Below are 21,773 nucleotides of genomic sequence, written 5' to 3' on the forward strand. Positions count from 1 at the left end.
TCTATATATAGAAAACATTGAATATAGAATCTGTGTATAAAATTGAGGAATATCTGTGTTACCAGCACCACTAATAAACAGAATATTTTCCAAAGAAATTGGTACTTTGCTGATTACTTTAACCCTTTGCTTTAATATTATAACTTTTACCTTAAAAATAGAATCTTAAAGTTGAAAAAAATCCTCAGAGAATATTTTTTTAAATCCTCATGACAAAAGTGAGAAAAGTGAGACCCTGAAAAATTAAGTGACTTAGTTAAGTCTGCACATCTTTTTAGTAAAAGACTTGGGACTAAAACACAGATCTCCAGAGCCCACTTATTCTTATCCTAGAGAGGCTCATTGGTTTATAATGTACATCGAGCTTAAATTTTCAGTTTGTGGTTTTTTCATTTTCTGCATAATACAAATATTATAAAAACATGTATTATTAAATGTTTATCAGACCCAAAGGCTACATAATCTGACTATAGGGGGACCAAACTGGTATATTTTATTTGACTGACATTATTCTTAAACCAACATTTGAAAATCAGAAGGTTGCACACAGAAGTTCAGACTTTATGAAAAAACTCATATTTGTCAACACTAGACCCCTTACAATCACAGAGTCTGCCAGATATAAGTAGTACCTCTGGACATGCACGCAATTTCAAGTTCAAAACAACACCTGCCATTCACACAAGGTAGGCCAATATACTTACCTGTATCCTTTTCACTCTTTTGCTATACCTCACTCCTATAGGTGTCAGGATTTTCAGCTCCTTTTACATGAATCTCTTTCTCCTGAATCTCTCTTTTAAATCTGTAAAAATCATCATAATCACTTTCTTCTGTTGAATATTAGTAAGCAAATACACAGCAATTTTTATGGAAGTTCACCAATAGAAGAGATTTTTTTACTTTCTCTGCACTCCTGGATGGCCAGGTCTGAGCATCATTTACGCTTTCCTGAAGGAATTTCCAGGATATTCTCTGTCCTTAAAGGAAGAAAGAAGATAGTGCTACAAGTGATGACATGCCTGTTTCTTTGCAGCCAATTTTGTGGAGTTACATCAATGTCAGAACAGTGCATTCTGACTGAGGAGAAAGAACAAAAGAAATCATTATTCATATTGCTCTCCTGTGTAGCATAATCACATATCAGAAAAACTAAAATAGGAACCAATAATAGTAAAGTTGAAAAAAATCAGTGAAAATATTGTAGATACGAATCATCATTTCTGCCACTAGGGGCTGGACTTTATCAAATTCAAGATTTAATTTCACATTATCACTGTGGACTTCACTCCAAATACTATTCTTCCTATCCCCAAAGCTACTTACTTCAAACAAACTGTCTATAAATGCAGGCTATTACACGAAGCTAAAAAAAATCGGAGAGGAATGCAAATAAATGTCATACAAATGCATAGTTTCCCAATTTAAATGGTTCCTTGGCTACTTAGCCATCTTTTGCTTTTCCTTAGTCAACTCCTTTCTTAGGTTGGGGGGTCAGAGGATGGGGTTGAGAGTTCCCACCCTCTAAGTCACCTGTTTGATCTTTTTGGAGACCAGTCCCATTCTGAGAATATCTAGTAGCCCCACCCTGAGTCACTTCATTAGCATAGACTCTAGTATATTTCACAGGGCTCCTTAGAAATAACAAAAGATACTCCTATAGCTCAGAAAATTACAAGGTAACTGAACTCTGTGTCAGAAACAGAGGATAAAGACCAAATATACATTCTTATTATACCCAAGCAGTTTAATCCGCTTAACATCCTTCAGAGGAGGCTCATGGACTCCTCTCTCTTGCCGGCCTTTTTCATATTGGTATCCTAAAGTATTTTTCTGTAGCTAAACTTTCCCGACTTTCCCTTTCTCTCTGTGGGATCTAACCCTCTCCTATTTTTTTAATCTAATATCCATATGCTATTGACTCTCAAATACTCCAAGACCGATCTCACCTTATATTATTGGTTCCATATTTCCAACTACTTATTAAATGTTTACTCAAGGATGCTCTACAGATACCTCAAATTTATCACATCCAAATCAAACTCATTTTTTCCTCCCATGATACCTCCACTGTAATCTACACTTCTTATAAAATTAGACCACCATTCACTTCTATCATATCCAGTCAAACTTCACGTTATCTATTCTATTTCTTAAACATTTGAGTCCATTCCCTCTTCTCCATTCCCACTGCTACTGTCATTGTTCAAAATATTATGACTTCAAAATACAAGTTCTTGTGTGAAATTAGCACATAGCTAATTTTCCAGGTTCTCTTCTCTATATTCACTAATCCATTTTTTGTGACTTTGTTTAGTTTTAAAATACAAAGTTGATCATAAAGCCCATCTAATTAATGCTTTCCAGTGCCTATGTATAATGTACAGCACTTTAGTTTAGCATACAAATAACTTCATTATCCCATCCCAAAACGATTTTCCCAATATCATCTCTTACCATTTCCTCTTATACACCCTTACTCCACCTGACTCCTTATACTTCTTTGAAATCCCTACTGTGTCATCCCAATGGCTTTTCGCATGCTGTTTTGTTTAACTGGAACACCTCTTTCCATCTGATCCCTTTTTATTTAGTCTGAGGAAATCTAAATCATCCTTTAAACTCAGCTCAATATGCAGCCTTCACATTTTCCCTTCAATTCCAAGCAGATTCATTTACTTCTCTGTGTTTCTATTATAACTAGAGTATGACTCTATTATAAGGAAATGCATAGAAATGAAATTCTATATCACTAGACTTGTTTCACCTAGAGGTTGAAATCATGTTTTATAAATTTTGGTTTCTTCAGGAATTCATATAGTGCTTGGTACACAGGACAGACTGAATACACATTTGTCTAAATTATTAGCTGGCAGAGTTTTTTTTGTTTTTTTTTTAATTTGCCCGGTTGGTTAAGAATCATTAAGTACCTGCTGCTTACAGAGACTTGAACAAGGTGCTGGAGGAAAAAAGTATTGCGAGTGGAAGTAGGGAAAAAATAGGAGGAGGGCCATAGATATTAAAATAAAAATTAATTAAGATGAAATTTCTGCTTGCAACAAGTACTTAATAGTTTCCTCCTTTTGATTTAGTGAGGGTGGTTTACATTGCTTAGCTCAGAACTTTTATTTAATCTGTTCATTGAAAATCGTGTTGCCAGTCTAATTCTTTGTCAAAATCTTGAAAAAGCCAGTGTCGTAAACACTAGAACTCTTCAGCAAATATTCATTGGAGTGCATTTTATACCTTTGCACAAATATCCAAGGACTTTTAGCCTATGCATCAAAAATGCAAATAAATTATCTTTTAAAGTAAAAGATTTGGTGTTAAGCTTGATCTTGTATCTCCGTAACTATTAAAACGACACTGAATTTTATGTTCAGTTAGTGTGGTTTTGAAAAGATGTATTGGAGTTGGCTCTTTCTCGCTTTTTTTTAATAGCCTACTTCCAAAGTTTGGAAAAAATGTTTTCTTCAGGGAGAAAAAAAATGCCCAACAATAAATCTGCTTAGAAATGTTGTTAATTTACCTTTTAGATCAAGATGAATGTGCTGTTTACGGTACATGCAGCCAGACCTGCATAAATACGTATGGATCCTATGCTTGTAGTTGTGTGGAAGGCTACATAATGCAGCCAGACAACAGATCCTGCAAAGCCAAAACTGGTAAGTTATCTAATTTTTTTTTTTTTTTTTTTTTTGCGGTACGCGGGCCTCTCACTGTTGTGGCCTCTCCCGTTGCGGAGCACAGGCTCCGGACGCGCAGGTTCAGCGGCCATGGCTCACGGGCCCAGCCGTTCCGTGGCATGTGGGATCTTCCCAGACCGGGGCACGAACCCGTGTCCCCTGCATCGGCAGACGGACTCTCAACCACTGCGCCACCAGGGAAGCCCAAGTTATCTAATTTTTGGTCCTTCCAGAATTTATTTCCTATTTGCAGTTCTTTTCATTAGAAATGTATATAGTAGAGCAATATGGACTTTGAAGAAATAGATTTTTTTTCTTCATTTTAAGGAAATGATCCATCCTTAGAAAGCCAGAGAAGTTCTTTTAGTTGTCACTGATCACTACAAAACTCCTTCCATTACAGGAAGTTTCTAATGAACAAAAACCTGTTCAAAAGGAATGGATTAATTGATTTGAATTACCCATCTCTCTCCTGGACTGTATAATAGATTCCTCACTGGTTTCTGTGAGCCTCTGCTTTCCCTCTAAAATTCATATTTCACGTAATAGTTAATCTGCTAGAATATAAACCAAACCATGTTGTTATTTTGCTTAAAATCTCCTGATAGTTTTCCCTCATGTTGAGAATAAAACCCAAACTTCTCACAGGGCCTCTAAGGGCTAATGGACTAGTACCATTTACCTTTCCATCTCATCTCTCCTTCTCCTTTTATCACACCCCAGCCATACTGGTTTCCTTTTCCTTCAGCCACTTTGCTCTTGAGGTCTTTTCACTTGCTGTTTGATCTGCCTGCAATGCTTTTCTCTTTGATAGTCACATTCTTATCATTCAAGTCTTGGCTAGAATGTCAACATTCAGAATGACCTTCTCTGACCATTCTATTTAAGGGTGTGTACTCTCTCCATCACAATCTTAATTCCCAACTATACTTATTATTCATACCTATTCTATCACTACATGACTTTTTAGTTTTCTTTATAGCACTGCCATTTGAAATGAACATATTTATGTATCTGTTTATCATCAGATTTACCCAGAATAATATAATCATTATGAAAGTACAGAACTTGTCAGTTTTGTTTGCTGTTATATACTCAGTTCTGACCATTGCCTGGAACATATAGGTACTCAGTGAATATTTGTGGAAGGAAGGGAGAGATTGAGGGAAGGAAGGAGGGAGGGAGGGAGGAATGAAGGAAGGAAGGAAAAAGAAGGAATTAATTTTTCTTTCTAATTAAGATTACTACAATGAGTGTTCTCCTCTTAAGTATTTGAATTTCATTTTCAAAACTGCCTTCCCTTTACCTCTTATCTGCAAATAAAGCCTACTGTTTCTACATAGTGTGCAGTCTTAGTACACCCTCAGTAAATATTGTTAATTTGCCAATGAAATAGCCTTGAGGTGCTGGTAATGATAGGATAACACTAATTTTTTGTTGTTTGTGTGTGTGTGTGTGTGTGTGTGTGTGTGTGTGTGCGTGAACTGAATTAGCTTGGGAATAATATAGGAAGATATTATACATGGTATTCCATCTGGCATCTTCTCACTTCCTCCAAATCTGGTTTCATTTCCTGCATTTTCAAATTATGAAGTTTTGATAAATTAGTGAATGTCCCCTACTCCCTTTTATTAGCAATTAGAAAATTAGGCATGGGATGGGATTCTCTTTCCTGAAACCAAATTGAGCAAAGCATTGGATTTGCTCTGCGAGCTGCTGCTGTTTCCCTTTACATCGTAACTTCATGTTATAATTTCAGCTATTTCTCTGAGATAGTATGTTTAATTATTTACAAAACGTATTTGTATAGAAAATTACCAAGAAAGGAACTCTTTTACTTCTTAGTTTATTTTTTTCAATTGCTGACTTGGTTTATGAAGCCCTATTTATTTTTCAGGGGCAATCCTCTAGAAAAATTAGGTCAAGTTATCTGTTCCTCTTTTTTTCCACCACTGAGAGTTCTGATTTAATATATCAACGGATTAAAGAACTGGAAGGCTTTTTCTTTGCAGTTTCTTCTATTGATCCACACAATATTGCTGTGAATACACAGGGAGAGTGTAATGTAATAAACCCTATACAGAGAAGCACTTCCTCTCTTTCTACACAGAAGGGTTTCTGACAAAAAGAGAATGTAGTCAAAGAGGGATGGTACATGATATAGTGCTGCATCTTTGAATGTAGTCAGAGGGATGGTACATGATTTGATGACTCTAGCATTGATAATGGAATACATATGTAAATGCCTTCACCTCTAGTGGTTGGCTTGATGACTGTTGGCGTACATAGTTAGAACAATACACAGTTTTCATGGGAACGTTCCTGTGGTTTGTAGTTTTAGGAAAATCAGTAGTATAGTAAATGAGTACAAGTCTGTAACATATACTGACTAGTTCTAAAGGTCACATGGATATTTGAACAATGCATTTGTATAATTCAAAAAAACCGATCAGTTTTGCTTTAGTTTTCTCATATTTGTAACAAATGTACAGGAGGATTTTTTGCTTCCATTAGATTAAATGTATTAAAATTCCATTTAATACATCAGCTTTAAATTTTTCTGTGGCAATTTTATTTACTATGGTATTGCTGTGACTGAAGGGTGCTAGGAAAAAGTTATAAAGTAAACCCCATTTGTCTTCAGGCTTTGACTTTCCTCTTTTCCATTACCTGCTGCTTAGATTAGCACCTCTTTTTTTCTTCCTTTAAAATTTTACCCTACTGGATTCTGGAACCTGACTTTCCCTCCAAGGAAAGCCAGAGTTCAAGGGATTCCAGAAGCTGGGATTGTGTGAAATTAGGGAAAGGTTAGAATGGGCTGACCCCAAACAGTAGATGTTTGTAAAAGATCCCTAGACTTTAGACAGAAAATGCAACATAAATATATCAGACCCAGAGGATACAGTGGACAGCTAGAACTGCACACAAGAGGAAAGTTCTACAAAGACCTTACTAGATAATAGATGGGAAAATAAAAGTTCCTAGGAAAGGTAACCTTTTATGTGAAGGCAGAGGGTGGCAGAGTCAGTTGGCTGGGAAGCTGCTTCTAAGGTGATGAACTAGTTCAGCACAAAATAATATCATGGGGCTTCCCTGGTGGCGCAGTGGTTGAGAGTCCACCTGCCGATGCAGGGGACGCAGGTTCGTGCCCTGGTCCGGGAAGATCCCACATGCCGCGGAGAGGCTGGGCCCATGAGCCATGGCCGCTGAGCCTGCGCGTCCGGAGCCTGTGCTCCGCAACGCGAGAGGCCACAGCAGTGAGAGGCCTGCGTACCACAAAAAAAAATAATAATAATATCATGGTCGCTCCCCAACTAGTCACCCCAAAGCTTGCCTGTGGGATCTTATTTTCAATGTGACAATTGATAGTAAATAGGAAAATGAATTTAAGTTAATTGATTATCCCTCTTTTGTAGTATAATGACCAAATCCAAGTAAAATTCATAAGCCCTAAGAGCACCTTTAAGAAATACCTCTAGTAGAGGGAGGGGATTTTAGGCCCTGTGGCAGTTGGGAGAAGAGATTAATGTTAGGCAGGAGGCCTTTTCATTCTTGATAATTCATGTAGTACAGACAAATTCTTTTCTTTTCTACACTGAGTAAGATTTTCCCCTGACTACTGAACTATAGAATCAAGTGTTTCAAAGTTGGGAAAATTTCAAAGGTAGTCTAGTCCTATCCGTGTGACATCAAAATAGGTGATTTCCAAATGGAAGAAAATCTACAGAACTCTCAGTGTATGTAAAAAAAATAATAATAATAACTTCATGCATACTTGATATTACTGGGTAGTAGGAAGCATGCTAGAATGTGAATGTCATGATGGACTGTTCATAACTTTGGAATGGGACACACGTTAAACACTAGTCATTTTTGAATTAAATGTTAGGACTTGTCATTTGAAAAAAGATGTTTTAAAGTAACTGTCAAGCATCTATAGGTATCCAGTAAAGCATCCTGTATATTTTTACATTTTTCAAAATTAGAGTTCTAATAATGACATCAAACCTGAAAATGAAAAGTGTTTTTGTTTGTTTTTTAATTTAGCTTACTTTCTTTCAACTGATTTAGACTGATTTTGTTATAGAAGTATGTGTTAAATGTGGGCACCCAGGATTGACAGGGGGCTCATGCAGAACCTGCGAGAGTGAAAATAATAGCTAAGGGTGTTTAATTTATGAACTGTTGGCAATTTTGGATGAACTGATAAATTCAGTCTCCTTGGACTATACTTTTCAGTGTCCTAACCACTTGCTTAAGGCAGGCATTTACCCCAGCATTCAGTTCTATGGAACCTATAAGCCCCTATTGATTTCATCAAAGCAGTAGCAAAATAAAGAGCACTAAATAATTCTGTGCTCATCGTTGTTGAGTCACCACATTAAATGGTACTATATGAGAGAGAGGACACCTTTTTGCCACAGAACAACCAGAGTAATGAGAGAAGAGAGTCCATTAAATAACTTTGAGATTCTATTACAGCGTATGCTTTGCTGTTCACTGATTTGGGCGAGGGTAAGGGGAGACTTTTTAGGCGATGGAACTCTTAGCTGTAAGAAATACAAATTATAATCCCTGTGTAATCCATAGAAGCACACCTCCAAACAGTGTTAGAGAGTGTTTTCATAATACTTTCTTTGCTGCAATTTAAAGAAAGAAGGAAGGAAAGAAAGAAAAAGAGAAAGATAGAGAAATAAAACAAAAAATAACTTCCTATGGCTCCTACTTCGAATCTCTATTGTCATCTACTAATAAATAGTTTAAAATGTCCTTTTGGAAGGTTGGAGGAATCATCCATGGTTTTTTGTCAAGGCTGGCTCTGCTCATGGGGAGAACAGAATAGGCTGGTACTTGTATAAAAAGGGACAAGACTGGGAATTAAAAAAAAAAAAAAAGGGGGGGGAGGAGCCCCTGCTCAGAGTATCATACTAATCAGCACTTGTGATGCTTGGAATTTAGTTATTAAAGTATAATTGCCTTTTTTTCTTTTTAAAAGAAACACCCCATATTAAAATTTAAGTGTTCGTAGGAAGAGTAACATATTAAGTCTTAGTGACCTTGATAACTTAAGAAACTATGGATCAGATCTGTTTCAGTCTACCATCTGGCTAAGAATGGCTTCCCACAGAATGATATGTGATCATGTCTTGACAACGTGAAGATTCACTATTTAGAGTTTTTACTCTTTTTAGATAGTCCAAAGGTCTAGTTCCTGCACAGTTTGTCATTTCATTGAGGCATAACTGTGAATGACACTTGATGACGTGATGGTGTATGAGAAGCTCTGAGCTAGGAGCAAGCCTAGTAGACCAGCACCAGAATAGAAATCCAGATTTGTCATTTTTTACTCAGTCACATATGCTTGGAGGAAATGATGTACACTATGGTAAGTGGTAAGTGACAGAGAAGTAGCTCAGTGCCTGGAACAGAGTATGTGCTGGGTAAATGCTTGTTGGATGCTGCAAGCAATTTCCTAAACATTCAGGAAGCAGAATAAGGGTATTGGGATATTGAGGGTCAAAAAAAGGAAAGTCAAAAGGCTGCAAGAGATTGGAAGGGTAATGGTTGTTTTTTTGGGTTTTTTTGTTTGTTTTGTTTTTGCCAGTGTCATCATGTTATTTAGGGTTCAAGCTGCCTTTGCTGCAGTAGAGGCATCAAAATTGGCTGGGGAGCTCTGCATAATCTCCATAAATGTGCTCCCTCAACCAGTCCCTCCTCAGACAGACATGCAGTCCGAGTGCGTGTTTGCTGTGCAAATATAGCTGGAGAATAAGCGACACCACCTGCAATCAGGCAGTATATCCTAAGCCTCTGTTCTGTACAAATACTAGAGCTTCACAACTCCCTTTGATAACGTGGCCTGGCCATTGAAAGTATTTTTCTATTTTTTAGAGTACTCCTACCCTATATCTTCTCTGGCCCTTTGCTCAGTTGGAATTCACATTCCATGACAGGACAGGGCAAGGATTTCTAATGGAATTTCCATTACCCAAATTAAGCATCACACTTTTTTTTTCTACCCCCACAACTGTTAATGAGTTTGCCAGTATTGAGGTATAAAACTCCTCATGAATATTCTATGTCTGTTTTTGCTGGGTTTTAAAATTTTTCTTTTTAAGTTTTTGATTTTTTGTTTCCTGGAGGACATCAGTTTCATAGTCTAACACCTTTCTTGATATCTTAAATCTTTTTTCCAGCAACAAATTTGCAAGATTGATAACAGTCTTACCTGTCATGTGTTTTACGTGTCATGACACCTTTGATTTACCCATAGTCTAAAAAAATACTAGACATAGAAAAAATGCATGTCTTCCATTTTCTTTACCACTTAACATCTTAGCTGCAATCTAGCTGCAGATGTCTTTATTTGGATATTAAGAATTACATGACAACATTTATGGGCTCTAGATTTGACAATCAGTAAATTTTGTTTTCACAAATGACACAATATATAAGTACAAATTTCTATCATTGTGTTTTCTTATAGAATAGCTATTGATTGAACTAATATTTAAATCCTCAATATAAAGTATATAATAGATCATGTCATGTTCTACAGTTAACTTCCTTTCTTTGTCTTAAAATTGGACAAATATAATGAAAAACAAAAAGAAATGAGGCATATTTAAATTCATAGAAATTACAAATGGTTTAAGATTACGCATGGATGTATAATTTTTCTATTGTTTTGTTTGAGAAAAGTGTAAGCATAGTGCTATTGAAATCCTCGGAAAACCTAAGCTTAAAACCTGACAGAAAAAAAATTTTTTTTTTCTAATAAGGGAAATTTGTTTTTCAGAGAGTTTTCAAGGCATCCCCCGTATCAGTTGCAGTCAACAATGTAATAAGAGCAGTTAGAGAATGTCTCTTGAGCACTCTTCCCCCAGAGTTCATATTTGCCCTTGACTTTGATGACAAATATTCTGCATATTCTCCCTAGTCAAGCTGCTTAACGTCATTTTAGTCCTGAGAAGAAAAAATCCATTGTATTGAATGCAGTTTTAAATGTGTGTGAGCATTTCTTCTTCGCACTAGGACTCACACAGCCTCCATCTTTGCTTTCCATGAAAAATAATACTTGCCAAGTTATTAGACAAATTATATCTTAACAGACTTTAGAGGTTTAGAACATACCATCAAATTACAAGGGATATATATCTAGTAAAGTAGCTAAAAGTTTGGTATATAATCACCATTGAGTATTTAGAACTAGTCTTTTTTTAATAGCAAAGTAGAAGATTGTGATCTTAAATATAGGTTATCTATTTACATCCGTTGGCAGCCCTGTCAGAAAACAGTGAAATAGATTAAATGACTTTTCCACCTCTAGATAATGAATTTTCAGATGTCTACCTCCTTCCTCTTTATTCTAAGATGATGGTCTTGTTTCATATTCCCCTGAGAAAACAGAAGCAGTCAAAAGAGAACTTTCTCATCCTGAACTACATCTACCAATCTGTCTGAATCTAGAGCTAATCACTTCATCCTTCTCTTATTTGAATTGAAGAACAAACTGACTTTGATCCTGTCTAAGGCCAATCCCAGCCTCTGTGCATCAGTATCACCTTCTCTCACCTGTACAAGAGTTAGACTCAGACAGTTGTCTTCTTTATTCCTTGAATCATCAAGATATTCTTTTCTCCTGGATCATTTCCATCAGTATACAAGGATGTAGTAAAGAGGCTGCAAAACAACCTCCTTTAAAACTGTATTTCTCTCCAGCTACCACTCCATTTTTCTTTTCCCGTTATAGAAAAACTCAGTGTGTTGTCTCTTTCTCTATTTTCTCCTCCTCCTTCAGTGGGTCTTACCTTCTTATCACTTACTTAAACCTCTGTTGTCAAGGTTACCAGTGACCTCTAGTTGCTTAATTACTCAATTATCAGTCCTTAGCACACAACTGATCCTGTCTCCTTCTTGAATACTTTCCCTTTTAAAGAGTGTATTCTTGGAGTTCTCCTCTTACCTTACTGGGCATTTTTTTTCCCCTCAGTTTATTTTGCTGCATAATCCTCATTTTGTCAGTATTTTCAGCATGACTCAGTGTTCAGTCCTTTGGACATCTTCTCTTCTTTTATTGATTTCCTAAGTGCTCTCATCCTGTATCATGACTTTAAAAACACATCCTCTTCCATGGTTTTATTAAACATCTAGAGACTGAGACTTGCCAGTTTTTACCACCAGCCCTGAGCGCTTTGTTGAACACCAGATTCACTTGAATATTGAGATCCAACTTACCATCTCCATTTGGAAATTTAATGGAAATATCACTCTATGTGTCCCAAGCTCTTGATTCTCTCCCCTAATAATGCTTTCTCCAGTGATGGCCATCTTGGTTAATGTGACCCCATTCACCCAATTGTCCAAGCCAAAATACTGGAGTCTCCCTTGACTCCATTCTTTCTCTCAAACCCTTTGTTTCAAACTTTTAAATATGTTCTGAATTGTACTACTTTCTCTAAAGAACAGCCTGCATCCACGTTCCTACCAATGCTTTACCTTTCTTCATAGAATTTAACACTGCCAAAAAAATATTAAATAGTATTGGTTTACCTGCTTATTGACTTTTTCCTCCACTAAAATGTAAGCTCTACAAAAACAAAAAATTTTATTAGTTTCATTCACTGCTGTATCTCTAGCATCTAGATGAATGCGTGGCGGAAGCTAGTCATGCTCAATAAATCTTTGTTAAATGTATAAATAAATATGCAAACACTGAGACAGTATTTTCTTTTTAGGAGACAAAAGTGGTTTTTTAAAGGACCCATGCTTTCAAACTGGAAATATTTTTAAAGCAATTTTTTTAATGTTGTTTTTTATTGTGGTAAAAGTCACATAATATAAAACATAGCATTTTAACCATATTTAACTGTACAGTTCCGTGGCACTAAGTACATTCACATTGTTGTGCAACTCTCACCATCATGCATCCCCCCAATTTTTCACCTTTCTAAACTGAAACTCTGTCCCCATTAAACACTAACTCCGCATTCCCCCTCCGCAACCCTGCACCCCCCAGCCCATGGCATCTACCGGTATACTTTCTGACTCTGTGAATTTGACTATTCTAGGTACCTAGTATAAGTGTAAAGCAATTTTTAAATGAGCCAATATCTATTACTTATTAAATTCAATCATTACCAATTTATAAATTAAAGGGACATGTCTGAATTGGGAAAAATGTGCTTCTATAGCTAAAGAAGTTTCTGTTTGCCACAATGAGAAAGGTGATTAGGAGATTCAAAAGTAGCCATAGGCCACCTCTCAGTAACTAATGCAAATTGACCATCCCTGGACTATCTGCTAATTTTAATATTAATTCAGTAACCTAAAATTTGAATGAATCATACTCTGAGATTTTGAGATTTACCAAAATAACCCTTCAATTTAATTAAATTTATACTTTAATTAATTAAATTCAGTATAATTAAGTTTATTTCATTTTCCTGATTAAAAATCACAATGCATTATTTTTGTCATTTTATTGAAATACACTATCATTCTTTATTTTTTTGAAATACACTATCATTCTTAAACTTAAAAAATCAGTAAAATATCTTTAAAAACATTGGCAAATCCATATTCAAACAGCCCTTTATGTGTCATTCATTTATTGACCACTTACCATGTGCCAAGTAAGACCTTCTAGTTAGTAGGGGAAATATAATCCTTCCTTGATCTGGTGGATCAACTCTTTAAGAAACAGGAAAACTGTGAGAGCTGCTGATTTGCAAAATGAGAACCTCTTTTAGTGTGTGTGTGTGTGTGTGTGTGTGTGTGTGTGTGTGTGGGTGTGTGTGTATGGCACGATGTTATTGGCTTTAATTGTTGTTCAGAAAATGTTCCTTATTCCTGCGAAACAACATATTTCATTGCTTCTCAATCATCACATTTCACATTGAAATATCCTCTAAATGAATGTAGCGGTATTTCACTATTAACATCCAAATAACAAAAAGGTTACATTGTTTTAAAGTCTGTAATTCAGGTTGATCAGTAGTTTACCTGAGTGAGTTTTCACAATGCCCAAGACAAGATTACAAAAGACAACACTGACCTAATATGCCAGCACTAAACCCATCATCTTCTCGTAAAACCGACTCTGCTTTTTTTCCTGTTCCTCCCTATCACCCAAATCTCAAATTTCCACAGAATCTTTGACCCCATGTCCCTTATTATCTACATAAAACAGTCTCTACAGTTTAAAACTTCGACTTTATTACATCACCCCATCTCTATGTAGGAACACAACACCACCCATTTTAGGTTCTTCTACCTATTTTCTGAGAAATTAAAATAGCATTTCCCTGTTCAGTAATCCAGATATTCAAAGCCTGTGTCTATATAAGTTTTGTTTTTTTACTAATAACCTTGGGTTACCTTCTTTATAATTAAAAGATAAATACCTTTCTTGATTTATATGTGTGAAATTTAATGTGTTCCTGAACCTCTGTGGATTCTCTGGGGCTTACATTTCTCCACTGGCCCCTGCTTCCAATAGAAATGTCGGCACACATGGTCATTCTTTCTTTCTGTATCGCATCAATCTAAAGGAGAACAGAAATACCTTTTCCTTTTTACCTAACTCCTTTCCAAACTCACTCCAGAATACTACCACCAAGGCAGTGTATAAACAAGATTTTTACATACTACCTTCCCATCTGATTTGAATTATATTACACCACTTTAAAAGTAAAAGCAAAAACAATTTTAGAAATTAAATGGGAAATATACCTATCCTACTATATTCTACTCATGCATATCCTATTCTATGTATCATTTCCCAGTTGATCTTCAAGATATTTTTGCTCGTTATACGCTTTCTAAAATTTATATTGACTTTCCATTGCAACCCAAATTAAAAATAAGTTTATCATCTTGACATTAAATGACTTGTGCAATGTTTTCTCAACCTACTTTCTCAGCTACTGCAAGCTCTATGTGAGTTTGAATCTAGTTCTTTTTACTTAGTAGCTTTGTGATCTTAAGCAAGTTACTTAAACTCTAAATAACTTAGTTTTCTTACCTATAAAATGTGGATAATATTAGCACCTGATTCTTAGAGATGTTGTGAGTATACAATAAACTGATAAAGATGAAGCTAGCTCCTAAAATATGCTCAAAAAGTTTGCTATTGTCATTATCATGATGAAGTACTTTCATCACTAATGCATGTTGTACCCTCAGAAACTGAAAAACTGAGGTTAGTATCTTCCCAACACATCTTAGAGTCTTTCCCACATATGTGCTTTTGTCAAAGCTGTTTGTTTCACCTGACTTCCTTTTTTTCTTCTTCTTCTTCAACTTTTTTTTTTTTTAATCTCTGCATGTCCAATTCCTGTTCTTCCATCAAGGCAAACCTGAAATCAAACGTCATCATCATTAAGGAACTTTTAACTCTATTAAACAGATATGTTTTTGTACATTTGTGATGCTGTAACAATACCACAGACTGGGTAACTTACAGATAACAGAAATTTATTTCTCTAGAAGCTGGAAGTCTGAGATCAGAGTGCCAGCATGGTCTGCTGCGGGCTGTCTTCTGGGGTGCAGACATATTGTATTTTCACATAGCAGAAGGTGCTAGGGATCTCTCTAGAACCTCTTTTATAAGGGACTTATTCATAAGCGTTCCAGCTTTGGGACCCAAGCACCTCCCAACTGTCACCTCCCAATACCATCATCTTTGGGGGTTAGGATTTCAACATAGGAATTTAGGGGACTCAAACATTCAATCATAGCAAGATATATCTAAACATTCTTTGGAACTCAATGTTCCTATACATGTTTTATGAAAGGTACCAAACCTGACTTAAAAAATATAGACTTTTATAGATATTTAAGATGTATATATATGTATATCAATTTTTCTGTTAGGTATATCTTTCTTGAAGACAGACTGTCCTGCTGATCCCCTTCAGATACTAGTTGAATACCTTAGAGCTATAAGTTCTAAAAATAAAATAAAAAATACAATAAAGCATTTTCATCCAGTCAATTGAGTTTAGTATAAATGCATTGTGACAATAAAAGGTAGTGCTAAGATAAATTACAGTATAGTTGTAGTAATTACATTTTCTTGCTTAGGTGAAAACTGTTTAATGCATTTTAATGTTTCCACATTTGATTCATATTTTACTTTTTCTTTTGTAAAATCTGATAAAATAGTTTCCTCTGACATGTGGCACAGCATGTACTTATTCTAAATATCATTCAGCTCAGTAAAGAGATTTTTCCATTGACAAAATAGTTGAGGAAAATGGAGAAACAAATTTGGCCATATACGTTTTGGAAATGAAAATATTCCAGCCCTGTATCTTTTTTTCACTTATATGGTTAACTTTATCCACATTTTCAGTTTGGTTTAGTTGACTTTGGTCTATAATTTATTATATTATTTGAATAATGCTTTTTTTCTCTTTTTTAAACTAGATAATTTCCTCCTAGTATTTCATATTCAACTTTTTTTGTTCATTGCATAATTTTAGAAGTTATCTTTTCTTTTCTTTTAAATTTAGTCTCTTTATGCAGATTGCTCTTCACTTTTGTTGCATATAGTTACACTTCACTTCCTATGAGGGTTTGCATAATTTTTTGCTACAAGTTGTTATCATTCTTCTCATTTCTAACTTCATCATATTTTCCTTATTATTAAAGACTTTATACATTTGTATATGATAAACTAAAAATAAAATTGTTTAAATTCTTCTTTAAGTTATTTTAAGTTTGTATTGGTTGAAAACCAATTCTTTGGGCTGTACAGATAACAATTTTCCCTTTTCCCATGCTTTAGTCTGGCTCTTCATTTTATGTACTTTACATGGAAGTTACCATTTAACCTTTTAAACAGTTGAACCTCATTCTTTTTTTTTTTTCTCATCTTTGAAATAACAGATATTGAGGTGCACCTACCTAACTTCATTCACTGGAGATAATTGCTCACAATTACAGGATTAATTAGGGGAAATCAGAACACAGTATAACTAGATAATACATATTTTTCTATGTGTATATGTGATACAGATACATTTATTATGTACATAAATATTTATTAGGCTTATATTTATTTTTAATTATCTGAATCCACAATTCCAATTACTTAAAATGAAACTAGCTGAATTAATATTCTTAGAATTGAATGGAAGAATAGGGAGTTTAAATGAAGCTGTAAAAATTAGTTTTATTCACTCTGAAAACATTTATTTAACATCAACTATATGTCAAAATCATATTATTATAAGTATATAAAAACATTTTTAGTATATTCTTGACTATGAGAGGAGAAGGATATGTTTGCAAGGATATGGTTACAGTGGCTTGGAATTTAAAGAGATATTTTTATGAATCTAGTCAAATGAGATATTTCTTGTTTCCAAGCTTCTCTTTTTAATTCTCAGTTTTCTAATCAGTTTTAAAAATTATGACACTGATTAATATAACATGATAGGAAAAAAATCATGTTCTGATTATACACATCTCTATAACTGTTTGGGAGAGAAAATACTCTTTTTTATGCTGTTGATATATGGGTGGGAGTGAAGAGAATGAGGACAGTTTTCCTCCTCCAACATGAATCAGTTGACAGCCTATCGTAGAGGTTTATTCAACTTAAGTCTTGATTCTCTACGCCAGAGTGTTGACTGAGTGCTTTCTTGTGTTCCAATCTCTTCTATGTGGAAGGTTAATATTTATTACTTCTCATTAAGTGTTGATGTAGACAACCCTTTGATTGAAGTCATCTGATGTGTTTTCTAACTGTTCCTTCAAGGAAACTGTTCACTGACTCTAAGTGTGGCATCTGATATGAGCATCACATTTATTCTTATCAGTCCTTTATCATTATTACCCAAGCTAATGATGATCTTCACTTGGCATGTGGAAGCATGTGGTAATAAAGCCCACTAGAGAGCAGTGTAGTGCGGGTAGAGATGGATAACCTTTGTCAGGCCTCTGCCCCCTTTCATAATGAAGTAGGAAAAAAAAAAGATTTATATCCCTAGCCCCTGATGATTTTTGTGGGTCCTTGTGTTTCAGTAGCTTCTCCCACTCCCATATCAGGCCTTATGTTTTATTTGTCTTACGTGGGAAACCATAGATAATAATTAGCAGAGACACATGAGTATTACTTCAGTAAAGTACATCACAACTAACACTAGAAGTATCCTTCCTCCAGTGTGTCATTTGAATTTTAAAAGTCACCATTATTATATCAAACCATGTCAATTTATGAAGCACCTGACTTTCTCTCTATTGGCTTTCTGTTTATCTGAAGCTTTAAAATCAGTGGTTGATATATTTTGCATTAAGGTAAGCAACTGACTCGCTCAAAAAGCAGCTACAAAAATCAAATAGATTGATTAGCTGTGTCCAGTAAGCATTTCCTGTGTGGACCATTAATTTATTTTTATCTCAGTTTCTCAAGAGAAGCTCAATGTTCCTTCATATTCCAGCCTCTCTTCAAAGAATGTTTATGACATACTTAAATTTACTGACTGGTAGGCAGTTTAGAAATTGTTGTCTACATCTGGACTTCTTATAAGCTTGGCAGTAGTGGTTCATTTTTGAATGAGAGCTGATTTCACTAAAGGTCATTTTGGCTGTCAAATGAAGACCATAAGCACTGACATTAGTGTCAGTATATCTTTGTTAACCTGATAACACAGCTGTCTAAGACCCCTTCCTAACCTGAGAAATCCATCCATGATCCAACAGGCTTCAGGAGTGCCAAGGTCAACTGGAAAACAAACAGAGCTAGTACTGTTGAAAAGAGACCAAGTTTAGACTTCCACATTAAGGAATGGCAAGGACACGTATTACATGATTCAAGATGGCTTTAAGAGATTGAGAGAGAGCCAGCTGGCTAACCAAGCTCAGATGTAGTCCCTTGACAAGGTTACATAAGCAGAGACAGTTCACAATTTTACTGATTATTCTAAGAGAACTCTTTATTATGGAAATAATATTAGTGTTATTGAGACTTACTTTTTGTTGGTTTATACCAAGCAGTCCAGGGACAAGTTCACTTCTCCACTGGGAAGAAACTGTTGGGCTATTTAGTTTATAATCTCACTGAGGTTGTACTGTTGTTTACTTTTGTTTGTTTTGTTGTTTTAAGATAAAAAAAACATTTAATGCCTTTCTGAAGGCAGAGAAGAATCCTATGGCTTGATTGAAGTAATTTCTTAGGAGTAAAAATTCAAATACTCATGGAAGGCCTTAGGATGTGTTTCAGAGTTGACATTTTAGGCCTGTGAGGGAAGACCCAAAATCATCTTTGTTGGACAGCTCTTCTATTTGAAAGATACACAAAGAGCCTGATATTCCTACTTCCCCAAGAAATGATGAAGACCATTAAATAATGTGTTCAAAATGTTAGATGTTTAATTATATTAGCCATAGTATGTACATTTGCTTTTCTCCTACCATTACAGTGCTCAGTATCAGTGTCTTGAATGATCTAATAATGTTTATGAAATTTTCTGAAGAGACAGTATTTCTCTGGATTCCATCCATAGGTTAAGAAATCCAAATTACTTTGTAACGTTTCACAGGATGTTTCTAACAAACTCTACTGTGTAAGGGTTCCATGTGTCCTTTGGTCTTATTCAGAAAATTTGTAGTGAACGGCCAATAGGTTCCAGATTTTTTATAAATGCTAGAGATAACATCAGCAGAAGTAGAAAAATACACCAGAGAAATAAATAAGATATATACAATGTATGGTAGTGATAAGTGAAAAATAAACTCGGGAAGTTGTACCGAGAGTGTAGGGGCTTGTAGTTTTTTACAAGATAAAGTGGTAAGAGAAGTCCTCACCAGAACGGTGACATCCAAATAACACCCAAAAGGAGGTCAGCATGTCAAGTCGGCCATTCTGAAATCTGATGATTATTCTAGGAAGAAGGAAGAGCCTCTGAGATGGCAGCTTACTTGGCTTGTTCACAGAACAATAAGAAGACCAGTATGTGTGCAGCAAGATAAACAAGGGTGGGAGTAGTAAGGAGATGAAGGAAGCGAGGTCAAAGAGTAATGAGAATACACATCAGGTAGGGCTTTATAAACCATTTTAAAGGCTTTGAATTCCCTCTGATTGAAATGGGAACCCTTTGAGGAACTGGGCAGAAGACTTGCTTGATCTGCCTTAACATTTTAAGGATATGACTGGCTATTGTGTTGCCATAGACTCAGGAAGAGGAGGGCATAGATGGAGACAGAGAAACCAGTTGGAAGGCAGTTGTAATGATCTGGTTGAGACGTGATGGCAGCTTGGGGCAGGATGGTAGTAGGAGTCACTGATGTGTTTGACATCAGAGTCAAAGAGATTTGTTGACACGATGGATGTAAGGCAGCAAAAAGGAGAAGTTGGAGGTTTCCAAATTTTCCCTATTCCCTAATTAGCACGAAAGCTACTCTGAATATGATTATAGAGCTAAACTCTTTCAACACTAATTTTACATGGGCTTTTACTGTTAACTTTATATGTTAAAGGTGTTGTGATTCCGGTCAATTAGTATGTATTTACCAACAACTCACCAATCCTAGCACAAGCAAAGATGCATTGTTCCAACAAGTGGTAGTAAACAAGTTTTTTACCTCGAGAATCTTATTTTCCTGACTGTAGAGAAGAAATGTGAAAGGAACTGGTTCAGTGACCATGATCTAGTCACTAAGGAAATGTGTGATTGTTTGGCTCCAGGGGTCAGTCAGGGAGCCAATGAGCCTGAGGTCACAGGTGCTCTTTGTATGAGGCTGTGAGCTTTGCATGTTCCACTCCAGAGAATCTATTTCTGACCTCCTACATCCACTTCAAAAAAGTGTGCCCTTGCTCACAAGGGAAGTCTATAACACTGTATGGAGAGGTCAATCCAGATCCATCATCATTGCTAGAAAAACAACTCACAGCATTTCTTTTATTTACCAACAGTGAAAGCAAATAGCATTGTCCTCATATTTAGAGAACACATTATGACTAAGGAAATCAAGAATAGAAATGCTCAGTGGACTATGTTGTCCTTAAAAAAATGAAGTGATATAGTTACTGAAGCATATACAGGTTACTAAAAAATACTTTTGGCAAGGAATTTTTAAAATTGTAAAGATGCATTAAAAATATAGGATAACTTTTAATAAGTAATGCCAAATTATTTTTTAAAAAGTGACTCATTTACTGAACTCACTTTGCTCTTTCTGTTTTATTCCAGAACCTACAGATAGGCCTCCTTTGCTGTTAATTGCAAATTCTGAAACAATTGAGGTTTTCTATCTTAATGGAAGTAAAATGGCAACCCTGAGCTCAGTCAATGGAAACGAAATTCATACTCTGGATTTTATTTACAATGAAGATGTGATTTGTTGGATTGAATCGAGAGAATCTTCAAATCAGCTCAAATGTATCCAGATAACAAAAACAGGAAGATTAACAGATGAATGGACAATCAGTATTCTTCAATCCTTTCACAGTGAGTTTCGATTTATATTATATGCCACCCTTTAAGGATTTCATTTGCAGACCAGTAGACAGGATTCTTAGATTTTCTAGCATAGCTAATGGCTTTTGGAAAGCTATATATGCAAATATGAATGCACTTAAATAAGTATATTCCCTACGTGTTTTGCATATACACACATATACACAAGAATTGCACTGTTTATGTAAGCGGTACATTGAAGGGTTAATTTTAATTCTTTCTTTAATGCTTATTGCAGTATCACCTAGATAAGAACTGTGATTTTTCACTGAATGATAGTTCACAATGTGATAGTGAAGGTAGGATTAAAAAACAACAACCACAACCAAAAACAAGAAACAGATTTGATAATTATAAGCTATTCTTAAACACTAACAAACACAAAATAAACACTAACAAACTGTAGTGTTTGTTAAAATACCTTGAAAACTATTAGTTTTATGCTAATTGGTAACAACTACCTGTGTTTGTTGACTTTTTTCCTAGTAAATCAGAGTTTTTATATATCTTCTTCCTAAAGAGTAATTTGTAATTTGTGATTCACTTGATTTCTCATGTCGGAAATTCACAAACTATTAACTGTCTTTCTCTTTCTGTATATCACATTGTCACATGCACA

At 35.3% G+C, this 21,773-nt stretch overlaps 1 protein-coding gene across 1 annotated transcript in view; it reads left to right on the plus strand.

Moving 5' to 3' along the window:
* The window catches only part of LRP1B (LDL receptor related protein 1B), a 1,457,034-nt gene that overhangs the window by 515,823 nt on the left and 919,438 nt on the right, over positions 1-21,773 (plus strand). The window contains exons 5-6 of the mRNA XM_069540814.1: positions 3,537-3,665; positions 20,888-21,145. Coding sequence (XP_069396915.1) covers positions 3,537-3,665; positions 20,888-21,145 — 387 coding nt within the window. The remainder of the gene's footprint in view (positions 1-3,536; positions 3,666-20,887; positions 21,146-21,773) is intronic.

This window comes from Delphinus delphis, chromosome 7, assembly GCF_949987515.2.
Source record: "Delphinus delphis chromosome 7, mDelDel1.2, whole genome shotgun sequence".
NCBI classification, from domain to species: domain Eukaryota; kingdom Metazoa; phylum Chordata; class Mammalia; order Artiodactyla; family Delphinidae; genus Delphinus; species Delphinus delphis.